Source organism: Zingiber officinale, chromosome 3B (assembly GCF_018446385.1).
Source record: "Zingiber officinale cultivar Zhangliang chromosome 3B, Zo_v1.1, whole genome shotgun sequence".
Classification (NCBI taxonomy): Eukaryota; Viridiplantae; Streptophyta; class Magnoliopsida; order Zingiberales; family Zingiberaceae; genus Zingiber; species Zingiber officinale.
In genome coordinates this window covers 124,071,455-124,091,971 of record NC_055991.1, presented here as the reverse complement: position 1 = coordinate 124,091,971, position 20,517 = coordinate 124,071,455, and the positions used below count along the sequence as shown (strand labels likewise).

Sequence of the window (20,517 nt, the reverse complement as noted above, 5' to 3'; positions counted from 1 at the left end):
CTGAAGCTTCGCGTGAGCTTCCGTCGGCTGGGTGATCAGTTGCTGCTGTGAGGTTCCTGAAGTTGCTGCTTCGGATTCCAGTCAACAAGAACAGTAGGCAAGCTTTGTTTTGTACATTCATATTGTCTTCTGTTTTGTGCTGTATTTTTGTACATCTTTCTTGCTGTTGCAAGAAGTTTCTGTGGCGAGGTTTCTCCACCCAGAAGGAGTGTTCTTATTAGCCGGTTTTCCGGGGACTCATCCACCGACGGATTGGTAGGCTTCGTCCACCTTACGGACACGCCGAGGAGTAGGAGTTTCATCTCCGAACCTCGTTACATCATCGAGTTCGAGTTTGAGGTTTGATCTTTCTTCCTTTGTGTTTCTATTTGTTTATTTCCGCTGCGCTAACCCTAATCGTAGGAAGAAACGCGAAGATTTGGGGTCGGCTATTCACACCCCCTCTCTAGCCAAGTACATCGATCCTAGCAATTGGTTGAAGCCTTGGTAGGTTGAGGATGTCAAGTAAAAATCTTAGGGTCGAGGACACTAGGTGAAAGCCCTAGGGGTCGCGGACATTAGGCAGAAGATTGGACAAATCGAAGTTCGGAAGTCCAATGGAAAATCTTAAAGTCTCGAATGCTGAGCAAAAGTTCAAATAGTTTGGAGGACCGGTTTAACAAAAAGTAAACTCTCCTGAGAGGAGTAGATAAGGATGCATTCCCCGTTGAGGGAATAGTAGGTGTCATTTCAATCTAGGGTTTCACTGGAAATTCGAAAGTTAGAACCAGACAGTTCTATGACTATCAATATACTATGTTTTTATCATACTAACTTTGTTTTGCAAGGTATCCTTTTGCATTTGACCTAACATGCTTTGCAGGGTTAAAGCGGCAAAAATTAGTTTCGGATGAACAGTGTCTGAGGTATCTCAGAAGTGCTAGGAGGCACCTTGGATTCACGTGGAAGGCACCCTAGATAGGGCGGAGGTACCCTCGCGCAGATAAACCTTGTGGATAAGGTTTTCGCCGTGGGGAGGCATCTCGGAGCACTGGAAGGCGCCTTTGTGCTGATAGAAACTATAGTCCGTGCAACTTATCGCGACCAAGGCTTACGGGATGAAGTTTTGCAGCTGGAGGTGCCTTGAATACAGTTGGAGGCACCCTCAATGATTAATAAAAGAAGTGTTTGAGCAACCACTTGTATAGAACTTGAATTCACTTTTGCTACAACTTCTTTCTTGCGCATTGCACCCAAGACGACTCTACGAAATCGTAACGCTGCTCCGACAACTAAAAACACGTACGACTCTATGAATCCTTAAGTTGTCAGTATAATTTTTGTTTATTGCACTTAAAAAATTAACTCATTGTACTTATCTTTGTAGCTGTAATTTTCGAATTGCTAGTAAATTACCTAACAAAAATAGTCATCAATCGCGAGCCTTAGAATAGAAGTCATCATAGGTTTCGAACCAAGTAAAATCAAACTATGTCAACTGTTTCTTTTTCTTTTACTCTTTTTTTTCGTTATATTTTCTTCGAGTTTTTATGAAAATGTAAATATTATTTATCTTTTTCTAACTTTCTATCTAACACAAGTGACTGAATAATTTATTAAATCAACGAGTTTTAAATCTAAGATTATTAATAGTTATTTATAAGACTCTTGAAATCCTTATAATGCCCATATTTTTTTTCAGACTATATTAAAATTCCGATTATTTAATTTAAAGGAAGATGAGAATTAATGGGCATTCTGTGGTGTCTTTTTTAATATAATTAGGTTGCGGTTGAATACGAATAGGTCAAGTAAACAAGCGGCAGTTACAACTTGGAAGAGTCGCCCAATTCTCCACGTTATCGGAGGGATCAATAAATGGACACGCTGCCGCCGCCGCCGCCGGCAATCGCAGAAAATTCGATCCTAAGTCTCATTGACCGACCGACCGCAATGATCTCGACTTAGATCTGAACTGGAAAGCCAACTATCGCCGTGGAAATCCAAATCCAGCGACGTATTTTAATCCGTCTTCCCTTCCCCCATTTCAATTCGATACTTCTCTCCTCTTAATTTTACTCATTTCTCCTTTTTCTCCTACTCTTCTCCTTCTTCTTTGGTTTCATAATCATCCATTGGTTTCTTCAATTTGTCCTCGCTGTTGTGGTGGAGGAGGGAGAGAGATGATTCCGGCGGTTAGTCTCACGTCCTTGGCGATGAGTGTGGTGGGCGGTGTGGTGCTCCTGCGGATCGCCCTGTCGTTGAAGTCGCTGCTGTTTTGGCTGGGGCGGTGGTGGCGATGGGCGGAGCAGCGGACGCAGGCCTACCAAAGCTTCGAGATCCCTAGATACGGCGAGAAAGGGCAGGAGAACCCGCTTTATCGGCGGGTCGCCACCTACGTCGCCGCCCTCCCTTCCCTCGAAGACTCCGCGGCCGTCACGCTCTTCTCCTCCGGTCGCAAGCCCAACGACTTCTTTCTTCTCCTCGGCCCCGGTCACTCGGCCGTTGACTCCTTCCTCGGCGCCCGCGTCGCCTGGACCAACGCCCCTGCGGCCGCCAGCGGAGGCGCTCCGCGCTTCGTCCTCCGGCTTCGCCGCCAAGATCGCACCCGCGTCCTCCGCCCTTACCTCCAGCACGTCGAGTCCGTCGCCGATGACCTCGAGCTCCGGCGAAGGGACGTGAGGTTGTATATCTGCTCTGGAGGAAACCCGCGGTGGCGATCGTTGCCCTTCACACACCCCGCCACGATCGATTCGATGGCGATGGATGAGGATCTCAAGATGCGTGTCCGTGCCGACATGGAGTCGTTCCTGAAGGGCCGCGACTACTATCACCGTCTCGGCCGGGTGTGGCGGCGGAGTTATCTCCTTTACGGTCCCCCCGGCACCGGGAAATCGACCTTTGTTGCCGCCATGGCCAAATTCCTCTGCTATGACATCTACGACGTCGACCTCTCCCATGTCTCCGCCGCCGGGGATGCGGATGGTGCCGATCTCAAAGGGCTCCTCCTCAGCACGACCCCAAGGTCGATCATACTCGTCGAGGATCTCGATCGGCACCTCAAGGGCAAGGGCGTCGGCGAGGAGGGCGAGTCGCTGCAGCTCACCCGGATTCTCAATTTCATGGATGGCATCTTCTCCTGCTGCGGTGAGGAGCGGGTGATGGTCTTCACCATGAACTCCGATGCCGGCGGGATGGAGCCGGCGGTGCTGCGGCCGGGGCGCCTCGACGTGCATATCCACTTCCCCCTCTGCGACTTCGCCGCCTTCAAGACTCTGGCGAGCAGCTACCTTGGCCTCAAAGACCACAAGCTGTACCAGCAGGTGGAAGAGGTGTTCCAAAGCGGCGTCAGGATCAGTCCGGCGGAAGTCGGCGAGATCATGATCGCCAACCGTGCTTCCCCGAGCCGCGCATTGAAGTCAGTCATCAACACGCTCCAGCAGCAGACGGCCTCTGCCGTAGTGCGCACCAGCTCCGCCGGTCGAAGGCTGAGCGAGAGCGGTTCGGGCAGGCGGTGCGAGGATCCTGCCACCGCTATCGGCGACCCCAGCAACGTTGGCGTCGGCGGCGCCGCCATGGGGTTCGGAAAGGAGTCCATCAAGGAGTTCAAGAAGCTGTACGGTATGATCAAACTGAGGAGCGGCAGCAAGAAGGACGGAGCGACGACGCTGGAGCTCGCCGCGGCAGCAACCGGCGCCGACGCCGGCGCTCCGCCTGTCAAAGTAGACAAGGACTATATCCCCAACTAATTTCAGCATGCCAATTACCAAAAAAAAAACACTTTTTCAGGGATTAATTTGTTTTATTTCCTTGATTTCACTGCTTATTGAATCCGTTAAGATTTGTGAATACGGCAAGGAACACAGTTTTCTATCCTTCCAAACATCTCTGCTCATTGTTCTTGGGTTCGTAATCAACCATGCGATAGAAAAACTACTGTTCACGCGCAAAGTTAATGCTTGGAAGTCAAATAAATCAGATTCTTGTTAAGCAAATGGCACGCTACGGCATCAAATTTGTTCAACGAACGGGACCTAACAGTCGATATTGGCCCCTCAACCTTACACTCCTCTTCTCCAACTTGTCCATTGCCGACTTAAACGCTGTTTGATAGAACAAGTTTCATATTGTTCCTCTTTAGACAAAGAATTGGTCCGACACTGATTCCTTGTTCTGATTCGAGTCAACGAGCATGAGGATGTATTTTAGAAGCATGTGGAAAACGTTCACGGTAATTCTTGGAGAGGGGCACCTTTTGTCTTGTGATTTGGGGAAAACAGAGCAGGAGTCATCCATGAGTTTTTATAACAAGAGTTTAATGTTTGTTCTTAACTTGAAAGACATCTTCACTGCAATTATATGCATGGAGTTATCTTGTCTCCCACTTTGGTGTTCTCCATATTGTTTTTGTTAGTTAATTCAAGTAAGCTGATGACTTCGGTGGATGAAGGTAGTTCAATCATTGAATCGCTTGATTTTGAGAGAAAAAAACAACCTAATTATTTATTAAAAAAATATTGATGAACTTCTCTTATTTTTTTTTTATTTTTTGATGACCGTCATCATTTTTTCACATTCAATTGATATTTGAGAATTTATATATGTTTTAAAACGTTCATTCATCTAAAAGTATATTTATTGTTATGACGAGTCATTTTGATTTCTCTTTCTGTTAACAATCTTAATATACGCTAGTGTTGATGATGGACAAATATAAATTTATGTAATTCTATCTCTAATTCTATTTGTGATATGGGTACCTCTGAATTACTTATAATAGGTATTAACATTTTTTTAAATAATTTATAAAATGTAATTGATGGTAGGAACTAACCACACGCTCATTTTGTTATTAAAACTAAGGGAATAGCTTATGCACAATAATTCTATAACTGGCAATTAGCTGTCTTATTTTGCATTAGGGATAACCATGGTCAAGTTCGAATTTAATTTCATATCATCCATCTCCATATTCATCTGATATCAAATATCCATCTTCATACTCAAACATATTAAAAATGATATATCTTTTATACTAATAATTTTTTTTTAAACTATTATTAACCAAAGTATATTAAAATTAATATTATATTAAAAAATAGATTAATTATCTATATATAACCTATTTCTAATATAAATCCATTGTATTAACGATTCCCTAGTATCGATGCTACGGATATGAAGGGAGGTATATACAGGTACACATGTATCAGACGCATGGTGAGGTAATCTCATATCGTCAATTCTTGAGAATCAACCCCTGGTCATTATCCCAGAGATATCATGTGCTCATCGTCTGTGCTACATCCTAGGGACAATAGTTTACTTCTAACCTCAACAATAATAATTAATGAATTTTAGAATTATATATATATTCTTATCATGTACATTCCTGAGCGCCTTTTATATATCCGAATGCCTGGACATGTGAGGAACACGTAGGAATGTACAGGTAAAGATATACAAGTTAAAATTTATCTGTTTATATATATATAATTTATGGGTATTGCTAAATGGCCAGAATCTGGCCAGTTAGAATATATACATGCATGCATATGCATGGATATTTTAGTAATTTCATATGACCACATTAATTATATGCATGTCCATGCATACATTTTAATTGGGAGATAGAGATTTCTAGCTGGCCAAATTCTAGCCAGCAAGATTTACTCATAATTTATTTAAATATTCAAATAAGATATCAAATATCTACAGTCGCAAACTCAAATGTAAAATTCCAACCTTGTACCGGCCCCCGCACCAACACAAGCAAGATTGTTACTATAAATCCAAAAGCAATAACTCCTATTTTTTAATTTCTAATTCCAACCTAACAAGATTATTAGTGCGAACCCAAACAGCAAACTTTCCAGTTAAAAAAAAATGCTGATATTTGTTAAATACTTGGCAATTGAAAAAGAGAGATTTCCATTTCCGCGACTTATTCTTCCTTTCCTGGTGCGGTCTCGCTCGGTAGCCGAAATCAATGGAGAGAGGGCGAGATCAGATTCGGCAGCGGCGTTGGGGCAATAACAGCGCTCGTGGCACCGACGAAATCGCCTCGGTACTCCGGAAATGTTGGTACCGCCTCCGCCTGTCGGTGCGCGACCCGTCGCGCGTCCCCACGTGGGATGCCATCGTCCTCACAGCCGCCAGCCCCGAGCAGGCCGAGCTCTACGACTGGCATCTCCGCCGGGCCAAGCGTCTTGGCCGAATCGCCTCCTCCACAATCATCCTCGCAGTCCCTGACCCTGATGGCGCCCGCATCGGATCCGGCGCCGCCACTCTCCACGCTATCTACGCCCTTGCTCGCCACATCCTCCAATTTGAGCCAATGCCCCCCGAGGTAAGCGTATGTTTCCGCTTCTCCGTCATCATGGATGATTTGTTGGCATTAACTATCAGTTAGGATTCGGGAGGAAGAACAGAACATTTTCCCTCATCGATTGCTAGTTGGTAAAGGAAACGGAGGCAGCATCCAAATTGGCGGGTTTGCTAGTTATTCATAATGGAAGAGAAAATGATAGGAATCTATTTTTCTCCTTTCATTCTCTTCAAGTTTTTATGCATTCACTGCGGATAATATTTTCGTTACGATTTCTTTTGTGTGACTGCAAGTAATTTGGTCTTTGTTAAATACCTCCCAGGTAAAGTAATTGCATTTTCTTTCTCTTCGTTGGCTGCTATCGCCTCTTTAGCAATTAGTGCGGTTCCACCAGGCCATTGACATTTTCAAGCCTAGATTGACTTTAACAGAGGAGGTAGGCATGGTGACTCGGTTGTGATGGGATAGTTTGTCTTCATAATCTGTATAAACTCCATATTAGTTGTTTAACTGAGGATTTGTCCCATGTTTTGTAATGATCTACTTTTGCATGCCAAGCAATCTAGGACTGACTTGTTTACAATTAAATGGCAGTCTTGAATTTACACAAAGAACTCAGTATACAGATACAGGAAATTTATAGATTGAAAAGCTTACTTAATCATAGTCTTGTTGGCTTCTCAATTATCAAATTTATATAGATTCTCCAACTTGACTTGTCATAGACTAGCCTAGATCCTTCACTATCAGGCTAAATATTTGAATAAGGGCTTCACTTACTAATCTCTTAAAATGGGCCTTCACCTAACATGTTTGAAGTTTTGAAACCTCAGAAAATTTAAGATTTCATTCAAGCAATGTTCATGAGTTGGAGATCCACTTAATTTTTCTCCATTGAAATTCTCTTATTTAATTGTCTATTTGTGTATAAGCTAGTGGATTAATTCTTCTCTCATCATGCAACCCAACAATGCAATGTCTTGTTTTTGATGAGCCAGTTGATTAGTTCTTCTTTATTGTAGTTTGTTTGACAACCCAGTCTGATATTGAGAGCAGAGTTTGACCAAAAGCATACAAATTAATACTTTCCTATCAACTTTAGTATTTTAGGGAATTAGTTTGGGAATCATAACCTAGTATTAGAGAACAACTGTGCTTGTGCTCGAACTGTTTTATCCTTTCTTATTCCAAGCATTTATGTTGTTTACCCTCCATTTTGATCCCAGTCATGCAAAATGCCGTTGAGAGTTGGCTTGCATTCTATCACAACCTTGTCATTGCTGGAGCTCAATTGAGCATGGCCTTGATAAAGGATTAATTTGATTTGTTGATTATCTTGGTTTACATTTGGGGTTTTTGTCAAGTATTTATGTTATCTATTTGTTTTTGGTTTCTATTTTTATATTAATAGAGAACATGGTTTAAAGTGTCGTGCTGAGACGATCGTAACAGGCGAAACATCTTGTTCCGCTCGGCGACCGACACGACCTCTGCACTAGACCCGCAACGTGTTGCGCGACCTCATGGCCGCAACGGAGGGGTCGCTTGACCCCGCAACAGTAGTGAAGGGGTCGCAAAACCCTTTCGTTGTCGCCGCAGAGGCGCCACGCGACCCTGCAGCCACTACAAAGGGGTTGCACGACCACCGCGATCGCGTCGGAGGAGTCACGTGCTCCCCGTGACCATGGCTGAGGGGTCGCGCAACCCCGCAGCGGTGCCACAGTCAGGCGAGCTCGCGAGTGGTGTCGGATTTTAGATTTTTTTTAATTAAACTTAGGTTAATTATTTTAATCAACTCCTAGCTATGATGGAGATAATCTAAATGACTTTATTAAATCCTAATAAAATCATCTAATTAATTTTATATTTCATTTATTTTAATTTAAAAATTATAATAAAATTTGTATTTATTTATTTATCTATTTCCATATCTCTTCCTTTTTTTAAAGATTATTTTTTAAATATTTATGTAAAATATTTTATTTTTTAATTAATATATTTTATATTTAAAAAATACCAAAATTATATCGGCACAACACGATATGGTACCGAAATTGTATCGTTCTGCTCCAGGACCGAAATCTCGGCACAGGTCGAAATTTTAAACCTTGATAGAGAAAATAGCATGTTCTTAATTGAAATAAGATATTGAAAAAAATGTTATTTAACAAAAAATTGACAACTAATTTATTAGCACATTCTATCACATGCTTTTGGTAGTCATTCATGTTGAGAAATACTGGTCGAGTTTTAGTTTTATTCTTCTCTATTATACTAACGATTCTGTCATAATCTGAAAATGATATTTTAGTTCAATTAAATGTGTGATCTTATGCAGGTTATTGAAGACAAGAAAGAGAATGTATCATATGTAGCAAATAGATGGTCAGATGCTGACATTTCATCCTTATCAACTGTCAACTTTATGTTTAAAAGACACATACTATTGCTCCATGCTGGAGGGGATTCCAAAAGGGTCCCATGGGCAAATCCAATGGGAAAGGTGTTCCTCCCGCTACCATATTTGACAGCAGATAATCCTGATGGTCCTGTTCCATTACTTTTTGACCACATACTTGCAATTTCCTCTAGTGCAAGGCAAGCTTTTAAGGATGAAGGTTACTATTCTGGTTATCCTTTTATCAAAACCAAGTTCTGGCTCAAGTGTTTTATTATATATATTTGCTGCTGACACTAATATAGAGTTGAAACTTGGAATGGTTACCTTGGTCCTCATTTCAATTTTGTGCTTGGGGTACATTTTAGAATGCTTCTCTCAGCACATTCATATTGATAGATTTAGAAAACAAAAAAATAATTCTTTTAGACCATGTCATCAAAGCATTTGATTCTAATTAAATTATCTGTGGAGTTTGGAAAAAGGGGAGAAAAAGAAGCAAGATTGCAAGGTGTTACAATGTGTATAACAAATGCCCTAGGCACATATGATAGTCTATATTGTGATCCAGACTTTAAATCTTATGGTCTTACAATCCTAAGTGATCTCAATAATTCAAATCCCTCGTAGGATCCACATCCAATCCTGGATTTGCATTTGTTCCTACATTGGTACATTTAGTTGACATTTTAAATTGATATTTACTAATGAAAATATATGTATATATATATTTTTTAATAGTAGCATTTAAGAAGTTTTTTGATCATATAAGCTTCCCTTTAACTCCTAAGGAGAGGAATCCAACTATGATTTATCTTATAGAATTTGCTATATAAAGCTGGAGCACTTTAAGAAATGTATTTTTAAATTTTTTTTTCATATATTTATTATTTAATTTAATTTGTAATTTATGACATTGAAATGATAGTGTTTATTGTTTATTGCAATCCTATATATTATGATAAATTATAAATGGAAAATATAGTTCTAAAATATTCTAATTAAATATTAGGATCGTACTATCCTACCTTTGGAACCTACGATCTAAACAAGAAACCTTTTTTGCTCAGTTCCAAAATATTTTGATTGAATTGTTGGATCTTATGATCCTATGCTCCAATCCTACAATTGAAACCAACGAAACTTTTTTCTTTCCTAGGTAGGGTCTTGATATGCATTGTTAAAAAAAAAAAATTAGTTTATGTTCATGATAACTTTAGGATACGGCATTAAGGTACTAAATGATATAGACATCTAAGAGTTGACTACTGGTTATGCTTCTTTTGTTCAAATGAATATCCATTGCAGTTGCATCCAAGTTACATTTGACTTAGCAAAGGACTGTTTAGTAGCAATGCATAAGTTGGTATTTTGTTTGTGAACATTCTGTTGATTTTGGTGATTGATAACTTCTTTGCTTCCTGGAAACATCCTCTAGCAAAAAGTAGGTAAGGTTGCGCACAATGGATCCTTCCTCGGGACCCCGCATGGTAGGAGCTTCGTGCATCGGATTGCCCTTTTTTTTATAACTTCTTTGCTTATTTCTACATAGCCTTACCCTGCCTCTTGCAAGAGGCTGTTTCCAGGATTCGAACCCGTGACCTTTTGGTCACATGGCAACAACATTACCGTTGGCCAAGGCTCCTCTTCTTCTTTGCTTATTTCTGTCTTTTTTTAATATATTTTTTAGAATTTAATTTTCGTTCTTCTTTGCAAGTGAGATCTTGAAATATCTGTTTTTCTTTTTGCAAATTTTTTTACATATACAAATACTAATAGTTGATTTTGAAGTTATCAAGTTATTTACTGGTTGGATACTTATAATTTGAAACTTTAATCGTCTTAAAGCTACTTAGTGCCAGCTTTTTAGTTCTTAATGTTAACTGGAAGCAATTTCATTGATAGGTGGGATTTTCATAATGACTGGAGATGTTCTCCCTTGTTTTGATGCCTCAACCATGATCCTTCCTGATAATTCAGGGTGCATTATAACAGTTCCTATTACCCTGGATGTTGCTGCTAACCATGGTGTTGTAGTGGCTTCGAATGAAGGAACTATTGGTGACAACTACTCCCTATGCTATGTTGAGAACCTTCTGCAGAAGCCAACCTTGGAAGTGCTCAAAAAGGGTAATGCTATATTACCCGATGGTAGGACACTGTTGGATACTGGTATAATAGCAGCAAAGGGAAAGGCATGGGCTGAGCTTGTTAAGATTGCCTGCTCTTCAAGTCAAACAATGATATGTGAGCTTGTTAATTCCCAAAATGAGGCAAGCAATAGAACTTCAACTTGTTCCTAATCTTTTGTTATCAATTTAGAACACTTGAAGCTGATATTTGTCTTTCCACTTTTTAACATAATTCACATCACATATAAGTCAATATTAAAAAATATATTTTTGCATTAATATTCTTAAATATATAACTTAAAAACTGAACAATGTAATCCCAATAAAAGTTCCTGCCATATGTTTCACCTAGCTCATAATGGTTAATAAAAAAGCAAATGAGATCCAATCTCATATCACACCAGTAAACAAAACATGTCTTGTTTCTCCAAGTCTTCAAATAATTGATATTTAGTCTAGTTTCTTGTCATTATCTTCTGTTTAATTGTACAAAGTTGTGATTCACTGTTTCCATTATTTCTTGGTTCAGAAAGGTCTGTTTGAAGTTTTTGCCAACTGAATCTCACATCAATTTTGATCATTTTGTGATCTCATTATGTTGCACTGTCAAAACCATAAACAATCATTTCATTACAGTTATGGAAAATATTTTCCTTTCTTATTTTGTTTGTTTCTTTATTTTTTTATTAAATTAGGGATTAACTAGATCTGTCATCTTCTTGTCTAGATTATAATTGAACATATAGGTTTGTTGAACTAATAAATTAACTTAATATTATTGAACTACTTGAGAGAGAGAGACCAGAGAAACTCTAGCTTATGAATAAAAACTGATTTAGTTGATTTGATATTACTAGTCATGTAGTTTGCATAGAGTTAAGGGCCATGTTGCTGAACTCAAATACTTGGGCATATGTAGCATATCCAGTGCAGGGAAGGATAGTTATGGTAGTTGACCTAGAATGCATTACATAATATGGTTTTCTAATACATATTTACTAGACTCTTTAACTGGCTGTGTTATATGTTTCCAACAATTTAATTACCGTCTTTGAAAAAAGATACAAGTATAAGCTCACAGTCAAATACACTGGTACTTTAGGTCTGTTTCTCTTAAAAGCAGATGTCTCTTAATGCAGCCAGATTCTGAGCTTCATCCTAAGTATCTTGGTCATTCTTGGGATTTAGTGATAGTATACCCTTTGTTTATTTCCTTTTGCTACTATAGTCATTTAGTCACATTAAATGGGGCCCAGAACAATGTTTGTGAACTCGTTCCTATTGAAATTTTGGTTCCCCCTATAGTAGCTCGGTTTATTTGTGCTTGGAGGTGGTTGGATTCTTAAATGTGGAGTTATTGTGACCTAGTGGCTTTCTTCAGGAGACAAATGTGTGAGGTATTTGTATCTATATGATACCTTGTACATACTGTAGGCAATCCACTCAAATATCTGTAATTGGTCATGGTCTCTTTTTCCTGCTTGTTACAACCTCCTGTATATTTCTTGGTTCATTAACATGTAATTATGTAATCACCTTCTGGATCCTGCACGTGCAAAACCTGAAAATTAGACTCGTCACCTGCTGTACGAACATGCAATTATCTATCTGTCAGTGTTCGCCGACTGGAATGCTTAGAGGAGCTTCCGTATCAATTACTTCCATTCCTCTCGTCAATCCATTTGTAGCACTCATAGCTACAGCTCTAACTCGATTATTTCCTAATAATTGTTGTACTTCACAAGTCACATTAATTTGCTAACCCACAGTATCTCAACCCTTAACTACTAAAGTGTTATAAATATTAGGCATCTTGCCTGGAGGAAAAACAACATCTAGTACTGTGCCAATAATTTTAGTGATATGCCCTAGGTTTTGTGTGGAAACCGTAGAACTAGAAGGGGTAAGATTGATTCTCATAATTATAAGTAAAGTGAATATGTCGAATTTTTTTTTTCTGAATAGTGCCATGCCAAGGGGAAATAAATGTCCAATAGTAGATTGATTGGTTAATTCAATACAATAAAAAATAAATGGGAGTTAGCATTCGATTTAGTTGGTGTCACCCAATTGAATCTGTATACTCATTGAATGAGTAAAGAGTAAATTTTCAAGTTCAGGCAATCCCTTTTTTTTCAAAAGAATTTCTTTCCTCAATTTTTATGTGGTTCTATTGTCAGTTCTATGTTGCTCGTAGATGGGACTTTGTTATGCTTTCAGGTTTCCGGCTAATTCATTCTCTTGCAGATGAGCTTATATGAAGAATTGGTATCAGCATGGGTACCTGCTAAACATGAATGGTTGAGGTCACGCCCTTTAGGAGAAAAACTTATCAGCGCTTTGGGTAAACAAAGGATGTTCAGTTTTTGCGCATGTATGTATCACTTGTCTCTCTTTGCTAGAGTCTTGTACTTGTTAATTTTAACCAATCTATTCAATGCATTCTGTGATTGTCTATACCACTAATGATACAATGAAATAAGTTGGCTCTTCACTGTTCCCTCTCTCTGCCACCTCTTCAACCCCCCCCCCCCCCCCTCTCTCTCTCTCTCTCTCTCTCTCTATATATATATATATATATATATCAACTGTAGCTTTTGTGCTGTATATTAATCTTCTCGTGGTCTTAGAGAAATGATCCTATTAGTTTCTGCAGTCTTTTGTCGAAGTAGCAACAACTTCCGTTTCTTTCTTGTCATCTTTCAGTTTCTGCAAGTTTTTGTATCAGTTCAAGCTTTAAAACATTTTGAGATTAACTTAAATGAGTTCTAATACTATAATTTCTTCCACTTATTTTGTTTACCACCAAATATAAGTCTAGCAATTATAAAGTTTATCGAACAAAATTTAGGAGCAAAAATTTAAAAAATATAACGACTTTCTCAACTAATGATTGTGCCTTCCTACTACCAAAATGAATGTTGTGCATTGAATAGGCACATTAGTTCTTATATATTCTACTGAGATTAATTGCAGATTTCATCATACTAAATAGTCCTCCTAAGATATCTAATGTTTAAATAATTGTTTTCTACATAATTATAATTACATTTAGTATTGAGAGGTTGATTTGGATTGACACAATTAAAAGTAGAACATACAAGAATATAGATACCAAGGTTTAAAATTTCGACCGTGCCGAGGTTTCGGTTCTGGACTAGAACGATACAATTTCAGTACCGTATTGTGTCGTGCCGATATAATTTCGGTATTTTTTAAATATAAAATATATTAATTAAAAAATAAAATATTTAACATAAATATTTAAAAAATAAACAATATAAAAAATAATCTTTAAAAAAAAGGAAAAGATATGGAAATAGATAAATAAATAAATACAAATTTTATTATAATTTTTAAATTAAAATAAATAAAATATAAAATTAATTAGATGATTTTATTAGGGTTTAATAAAGCCTCTTTAGATTATCTCCATCATAGCTAGGAGTTGATTAAAATAATTAACCTAAGTTTAATTAAAAAAATCCAAAATCCGACACTGCTCGCGAGCTTGCACGACTTTGGCACCGTTGCAGGGTTGCGCGACCCCTCAGCCATGGCCACGAGGAGTGCGTGACTCCTCCGACGCGATCGCGATGGTCGTGCAACTCCTTTGAAGCGGTCGTAGGGTCACGTGGCGCCTCCGCGGCGGCAGCGGAAGGATTATGTGACTCCTCCACTGCTGTTGCGGAGTCGAGTGACCCCTCCGTTGCGGCTATTGGGTCGCGCAACACGTCGCAACCGTTGCGGGTCTAGTGCCGAGGTCGTGCCAGTGCCGATCGCCGAACGGAACGAGATGTTTCGCCTGTTTCGATCGTCTCGGCACTGCACTTTAAACCATGATAGATACATCTACGTTTCTTTGACTGTAACATTATATCTCTTTGTTGTTGATGATCTTTTGATTGGGGCATCTCTTCTTCTTGTCTCCTCTCTTTTAATGTTTCATCTATTGCTCGTGATCAACAAATTGAAGTATGAAACCATGAAAAACTATCTTTCTATTTTAGTCAATGTTGTGCATTGGTGCTTCTCCTCCTCTCTCTCTTTCCTCTTCTTCCGTTCACATTTGTTAATGTTCATGTCTCCATACTAATAGTTATAAAAAAAAGATGTCATACAGGAAGAGAATCTTCTTAGCCTTGTCAGTTCTGGATAATATCGGCCTGGCAAGCCTTGTCTTGATTGATACCACTGGAATTGCATTATCACAAGTGGCAGTTATATTTACTTGTGCCTACATAATATCAGTATTGGTTAGCATAAACGTGGTATGTTTCAGTCGTGTTGACCAAAACTAATCAACATCTGAGACCATGTTGGTAATTATTACCTTGGTCATTTAGATTTTGGATTCACTCTTAATATTGTTACTTCAAGTTAGTTTTTTTTTTACTTCTATGTCTATCCCTAACACCGTCAACACAACTTAATCCAACTTGTTTGAGATCACTTTTAATTGTTGGTGTAAGGAGCACCAGATGATCGAACCTGAGTTTTGATATTGACAAAGAGTTCAAAGTTAAGTCTTACCGATAAGTTTGACTAAGTGTGCAGGAAAATCCTAAGTAATCTTAGGCAAGGTGAAAAATCCTAATTGATGCTAGGCAAAAAGTCCTAATGGATACTAGGTAGGTGGAAAATCTTAGTTGCGACTATTCAAGGAAGTTCTGGTCCGTGGGATGGGGCAAAGTCTTGGAAGGTCAAGGACGTCAGGCAAAAATCATAGGATCGAGGACACTAGGTGAAAGTGGGTCACGGACACCAGGCGGAAGATTGTACGGGTCGGAGTTCGGACATCCAGTGGAAAATCTTAAGGTCTATCTTAAGGTCTCAGATCATGAGCAAAAGTTCAAACGGTTTGGAGAACCGGTTTGGCAAAAGGTAAACTTTCCTGACAGGAGTAAGTGAGGGCGCGTTTCCTGTATAGGGAACAGTGGACGTCAGTCCGACCTAGAGTTTCAGCGAAACTCAAAGTCAGGATCGGACAGTCCGGAGACTATCAAATATTACTCTTCTTTACATATTATTGTTTGTCGGCCTAACTTTATGATGCAGGAAAGCAAAAGAAAAAACAAAGGGCTCTAAGTGCTTGGACCTTATCTAGGTGTCCGGAGTTGCTCCAGGCACCCGAATAGGTGGATAGGCACCCGGATGACAAGCTGCAGTGGCACACTTCGACTAACCAACCCATGTCAGCGGTTAGGGAGCCCTAATTGGTTCGGGCATTCGAAGGTGGATAAAGTTTGCGGGATAAACTTTCGACAAGGTACAACCACATTAGCACACTCCAGGCGCCCTGGGGTGGTTCTAGGCGCTCGGGAAGGTGCTATAAAAAGGCTTCAAACTAGCAGCTTCAAAATTCAAACAATCTTCTCTCTTGCGCGCTGCTCAAAAGATGACTCTACGACGCTGAAACGCTGCTCCGACGACCGAAGCTTGAGTTATCCGATCAATACAGTCGTTGGTATAAAAGTTTATTTTTACTGCACTTATTTGTAATACATTTTTGTAATATTTGTAATCACGGGTCTTGGAGTAGGAGTCATCATAGGCTCCGAACCAAGTAAAACCGTGTCAACTTTTTTTTTCTTCCTTTACTTCCGCTGCGTATTCTGTGTTTTACGAAAAACATGAAACATCTATGAGCTCTATTCATCCCCCTCTAGCGCTTTCAATCCAACATTAGTCATGTGAATTTTTTGATACTTCTATCCCTAACACTTTCAACACTAAATAATCCTACCTGTCTAAGTGATCTATCACTCATGTTTGAAAATATTTATGATCTTTACCGAGTTTCTCTTATTTATTTTTGTTGGTTTTATGCATAATTGCTCACTGCTAGTAGAATCTTTTAATTTGTTTCTCCTACTAACTTCACACATTCATCTTTGAATTTTTATTTTTAAATGCTGGTTAGTGATATTATTTTATTTTATTTTTACTTTTTTTGAACAACTGTGTTTTCTAATCTTTTTTGCATATGTAACTAAGAAATGAGTTATATGACATTATGACTAATTGCTATGATCCTGATAGAATGCTATCTAGTAGCACATCTCTGCCAGGCATGGTTGATGGTTCTACTCAAATATCACATGCTATTTGTTCTTTGTGGTTGATTCCTGGAAGATTCCTTTCCCATCGTTTCCTGTCTTGTTTTATTGTGTTTTTTTTTCTTTCTAAACTGGAATGAGTTAATACATGCAACTTGCTGGAATGTAGTTTGTATGACTTGCTGTTGTGGTTGGTTTTGCAGTTGAGTTGTCATTCTTACACTTTGGTACATCATCTGAAGTACTTGATCACTTAGGTGGTCATAACTCAGCATTAGTAGCTCGCAGACACTTGTGTTCTATGTCAGAAACAACTTCTTGTGATATTGCTGCATCTGCTGTTATTCTTTCCAGCAAAATTGCACCCGGAGTTTGTATTGGAGAAGACTGTTTAGTTTATAACTCAACACTTTCTGGTCGTGTACTTATTGGATCACAATCCATTGTTGTTGGGTTGGATATAACATGCAAAAAAAAACAGGCAGAAGTTGATAATTCGTTCCTGTTTGCTTTGCCTGACCGTCATTGTCTATGGGAAATTCCCTTGATTGGATCTTTGGGAAAAATTGTTGTGTATTGTGGTCTTCATGATAATCCTAAGGTTTCTGTTGAAAATGGTGGTACTTTCGGTGGAAAACCATGGAAAAAGGTCCTTCATTGTCTACACATTCAAGAAAATGACTTGTGGAGTTCTGTGGGCAACCAAGAGAAATGCTTGTGGAATGCAAAACTGTTTCCAATTTTGTCTTTATCTGATATGCTTAATATAAGCATGTGGCTTACTTGCTCAACTACTCCCAACTGTGAAAATATCCTGTCTCTATGGAGGAGTTCACATCGCAGCAGTTTGGAGGACTTACACAGATTGATAGATTTTTCACTGCTTTGCAACCAATCTAGTAACCACCAAGCAGATCTTGCAACTGAAATTGCTAGAGCTTGCCTTACTTATGGTTTGCTAGGTCGTAACTTGTCCCAACTATGCGAAGAAATTTTACAGAAGGGTACCTCTGGAAAGGAGATATGTAAGGAATTTCTTGCAATCTGTCCAGTTCGTCAGGACCAGACGCATGGTATTCTTCCTCAAAGCAGAGCATACCAGATGCAAGTTGATCTTCTTAGGGCTTGTGGGGATGACTCAAATTCTTGTATATTGGAGCAAAAGGTTTTGACTGCAGTTGCAACTGAAACTGCATCAGCAGTAAACTATGGGGTTGAAGGTGAAGATGCATTTGTTTTTTTTGCTTAAGGAAATCTATTTCAAGCACCAATTTATATGCAAGGCTTAAGCTGCTTAATACTTAATTTAATTGTATCTTGTGCTGTTGTGCCTCTCTTTTTTTTTTCCATATCATATATACTCTTGGAGGAATCAATCACTTATCTGGTCCTTTTCACATGGAACCAGCCTTTCAAAAATATGTTGCATATATATTGTTGTAAAATTTAATCTGCATGTATATGCTTCTAAATTTATAAATCTTCACAAATATCATTTTTTCATTAAAATTTTTATCAATGATTGGTTAAAATTACATGAGCAAAATGTCATTCCTATAATATTGACAATTTTGAATCGTCTTCTTTTCTTTTCTGTTCTTCTTTATTTGCTTACATTTTATTCTTTGGATCATTTTATTTTCTTTGCATTCAAATCTCATTCCAAAATGTTAAATAATGCCACATCAAAAATCAATAATAATATTGATAAGTGACTAAATTCAAAGGCACTTGGTATAATGTTGAAATTTAAAGAATAATATTGAAAACAATGATCATTAGATTGTTAACTTTAAAAGAGATAAACTTCATTAATGACATATATGCAAGATTAGAATTTTAGAATGATATAATTGTAAAATTAAATTTTAAGCGGCAAATATGAAAAATAGATATATGTGCTATTTGATTTCATGATATGTCATGTCAGTATATTCTGCACATATGCTGTGTCAACCTAGTTTTGCATTTTATATGATCTTCCATATAAGAATTATAATTGTTTAGTATCACATCATTTTGTAGTCTGAATTTCTAACTTTTTGTTCATAAGCAAATGAAATAATGCAGTGGCACCTGTCTTTATCTGCTTATATCCTTTTTGTCATTAAAGTCATGTTAACTTGTGCACAATTTCTTTTCCTAGGTGATTCTTCTGGTTTCCAACAGATTCGTTCATTGCCGGAACAAAGAATGAATCCTAAAAGTAATTTCCACCCTAAAAGAGCACACATAGAATTACCAGTTCGTGTTGACTTTGTGGGGGGCTGGAGTGATACGCCTCCTTGGAGCTTGGAGCGTCAAGGTTGCGTTCTGAATATGGCAATAAATCTGGAAGATTCCCTTCCAATTGGAACTGTAATAGAAACCACCAAAAGTCTTGGGGTTCTGATTATGGATGACTGTGAGAAACAAATTTTCATTGAAGATGTTCTCTCTATCTCAGCACCATTTGATAAAGATGATCAGTTTCGACTTGTAAAAGCCGCACTACTTGTCACTGGAATTGTTCATCATGAAATATTGTCCAACTCAGGCCTAAAAATTCAGACATGGGCCAGAGTTCCTCGTGGGAGTGGGCTTGGAACGTCTAGTATTTTGGCTGCGGCTGTTGTCAAGGGACTATTGCATCTCATAGAAGGAGATGAAAGCAATGAAAATGTTGCCAAAACTGTTTTGGTACTTGAGCAAGTAATGGGAACAGGAGGTGGTTGGCAGGACCAAATAGGAGGTTTGTATCCTGGGATTAAGTGTACCTACAGTTTTCCTGTACAACCATTGCGCTTGCAAGTTATTCCTCTTGTTGCTTCACCTGAGTTAGTATTGGAGTTGGAGCAGCGTCTAGTGGTGGTGTTTACTGGCAAAGTATGCCCATTTACTGTGGTTCAATTGTCTTTTATTTTCTTGTGGGAACTCTTATGCTGTTGACAATTTGGCAGGTACGGCTTGCTAACCAAGTTCTGCAGAAGGTAGTAACTCGGTATCTCCGCCATGATAACCTTCTGATAGAAAGCATCAAGCGCCTTGCTACGTTGGCAAAGCTTGGGAGGGAAACCCTGATGAATGGTGACATTGATGAGCTGGGTGACATCATGCTGGAAGCCTGGCAACTACACCAGGAATTGGATCCATTTTGTAGTAATAAACTCGTTGATAGGCTTTTTGCTTTTGCTGAAGCCTACTGCTGCGGCTACAAGCTGGTCGGTGCAGGAGGTGGTGGCTTCGCTTTGCTGCTTGCAAAGGACGCAGTGTATGCCCAAAATCTAAAGCAGGCACTTAAGGAATTCTCTGATCCTGATGTGAAGGTGTACAATTGGAAAATTTGTCTCTCCTAGTTACTTTTGACTTCCTCCTTTATATATTGGTAAATCTGCACATTGAAATTTTTGCATATATGCTATTAATAAATTTTAGTTACTTTTTATTTTTGGATGATGTGAGAGCAAATCTCATTAGCAACGGCAGATACAGATTGAACAAGCAACTGAACCTGGTCAGGCTAGCATTTCATTTTATCAAAGTTGTAACTGAGCAGTTCTGTTTTTCAGGGGCCATACATCTGAATTTCTTCTTGATAATCTGTTTTGCGTTTGTCAACAGTTCAGATCATCCAGTTAATCA

The 20,517-nt window shown here is 38.8% G+C and overlaps 2 protein-coding genes across 4 annotated transcripts; both read left to right on the top strand.

The window, feature by feature from the left end:
- The first annotated feature begins 1,799 nt into the window (after positions 1–1,799).
- Positions 1,800–3,881, top strand: LOC121967565 (AAA-ATPase At2g46620-like). Its single transcript, XM_042517872.1, has one exon. It carries the CDS (start codon positions 2,163–2,165, stop codon positions 3,726–3,728), a length of 1,566 nt encoding a protein of 521 aa, XP_042373806.1. The 5' UTR covers positions 1,800–2,162; the 3' UTR covers positions 3,729–3,881.
- A 2,015-nt stretch (positions 3,882–5,896) lies between these two features.
- On the top strand, positions 5,897–20,331 carry LOC121967564 (bifunctional fucokinase/fucose pyrophosphorylase-like). Of its 3 annotated transcripts, XM_042517870.1 has the most exons (8): positions 6,191–6,328; positions 6,630–6,743; positions 8,646–8,925; positions 10,611–10,978; positions 13,085–13,211; positions 17,100–18,116; positions 19,043–19,761; positions 19,836–20,331. In XM_042517870.1, the coding sequence occupies exons 3-8, from the start codon at positions 8,733–8,735 to the stop codon at positions 20,229–20,231; spliced, it is 2,820 nt and encodes a 939-aa protein (XP_042373804.1). In that variant the 5' UTR covers positions 6,191–6,328; positions 6,630–6,743; positions 8,646–8,732; the 3' UTR covers positions 20,232–20,331. The 3 variants fall into 3 exon arrangements, with proteins under 3 accessions (XP_042373803.1, XP_042373804.1, XP_042373805.1); XM_042517869.1 differs by lacking the exon at positions 6,630–6,743 and having other exon boundaries at positions 5,897–6,328; XM_042517871.1 differs by lacking the exons at positions 6,191–6,328; positions 6,630–6,743 and having other exon boundaries at positions 8,719–8,905.
- Positions 20,332–20,517: the final 186 nt, after the last annotated feature.

Coding starts and splice junctions, on each gene's coding strand:
- LOC121967565 (XM_042517872.1), top strand. CDS start 2,163: ATGATTCCGGCGGTTAGTCTCACGTCCTTGGCGATGAGTGTGGTGGGC.
- LOC121967564 (XM_042517869.1), top strand. CDS start 5,969: ATGGAGAGAGGGCGAGATCAGATTCGGCAGCGGCGTTGGGGCAATAAC. Junction 18,117..19,042: donor AGTAAACTATGGGGTTGAAG/GTGAAGATGCAT, acceptor TTCTTTTCCTAG/GTGATTCTTCTGGTTTCCAA. Junction 19,762..19,835: donor TGGTGGTGTTTACTGGCAAA/GTATGCCCATTT, acceptor ACAATTTGGCAG/GTACGGCTTGCTAACCAAGT.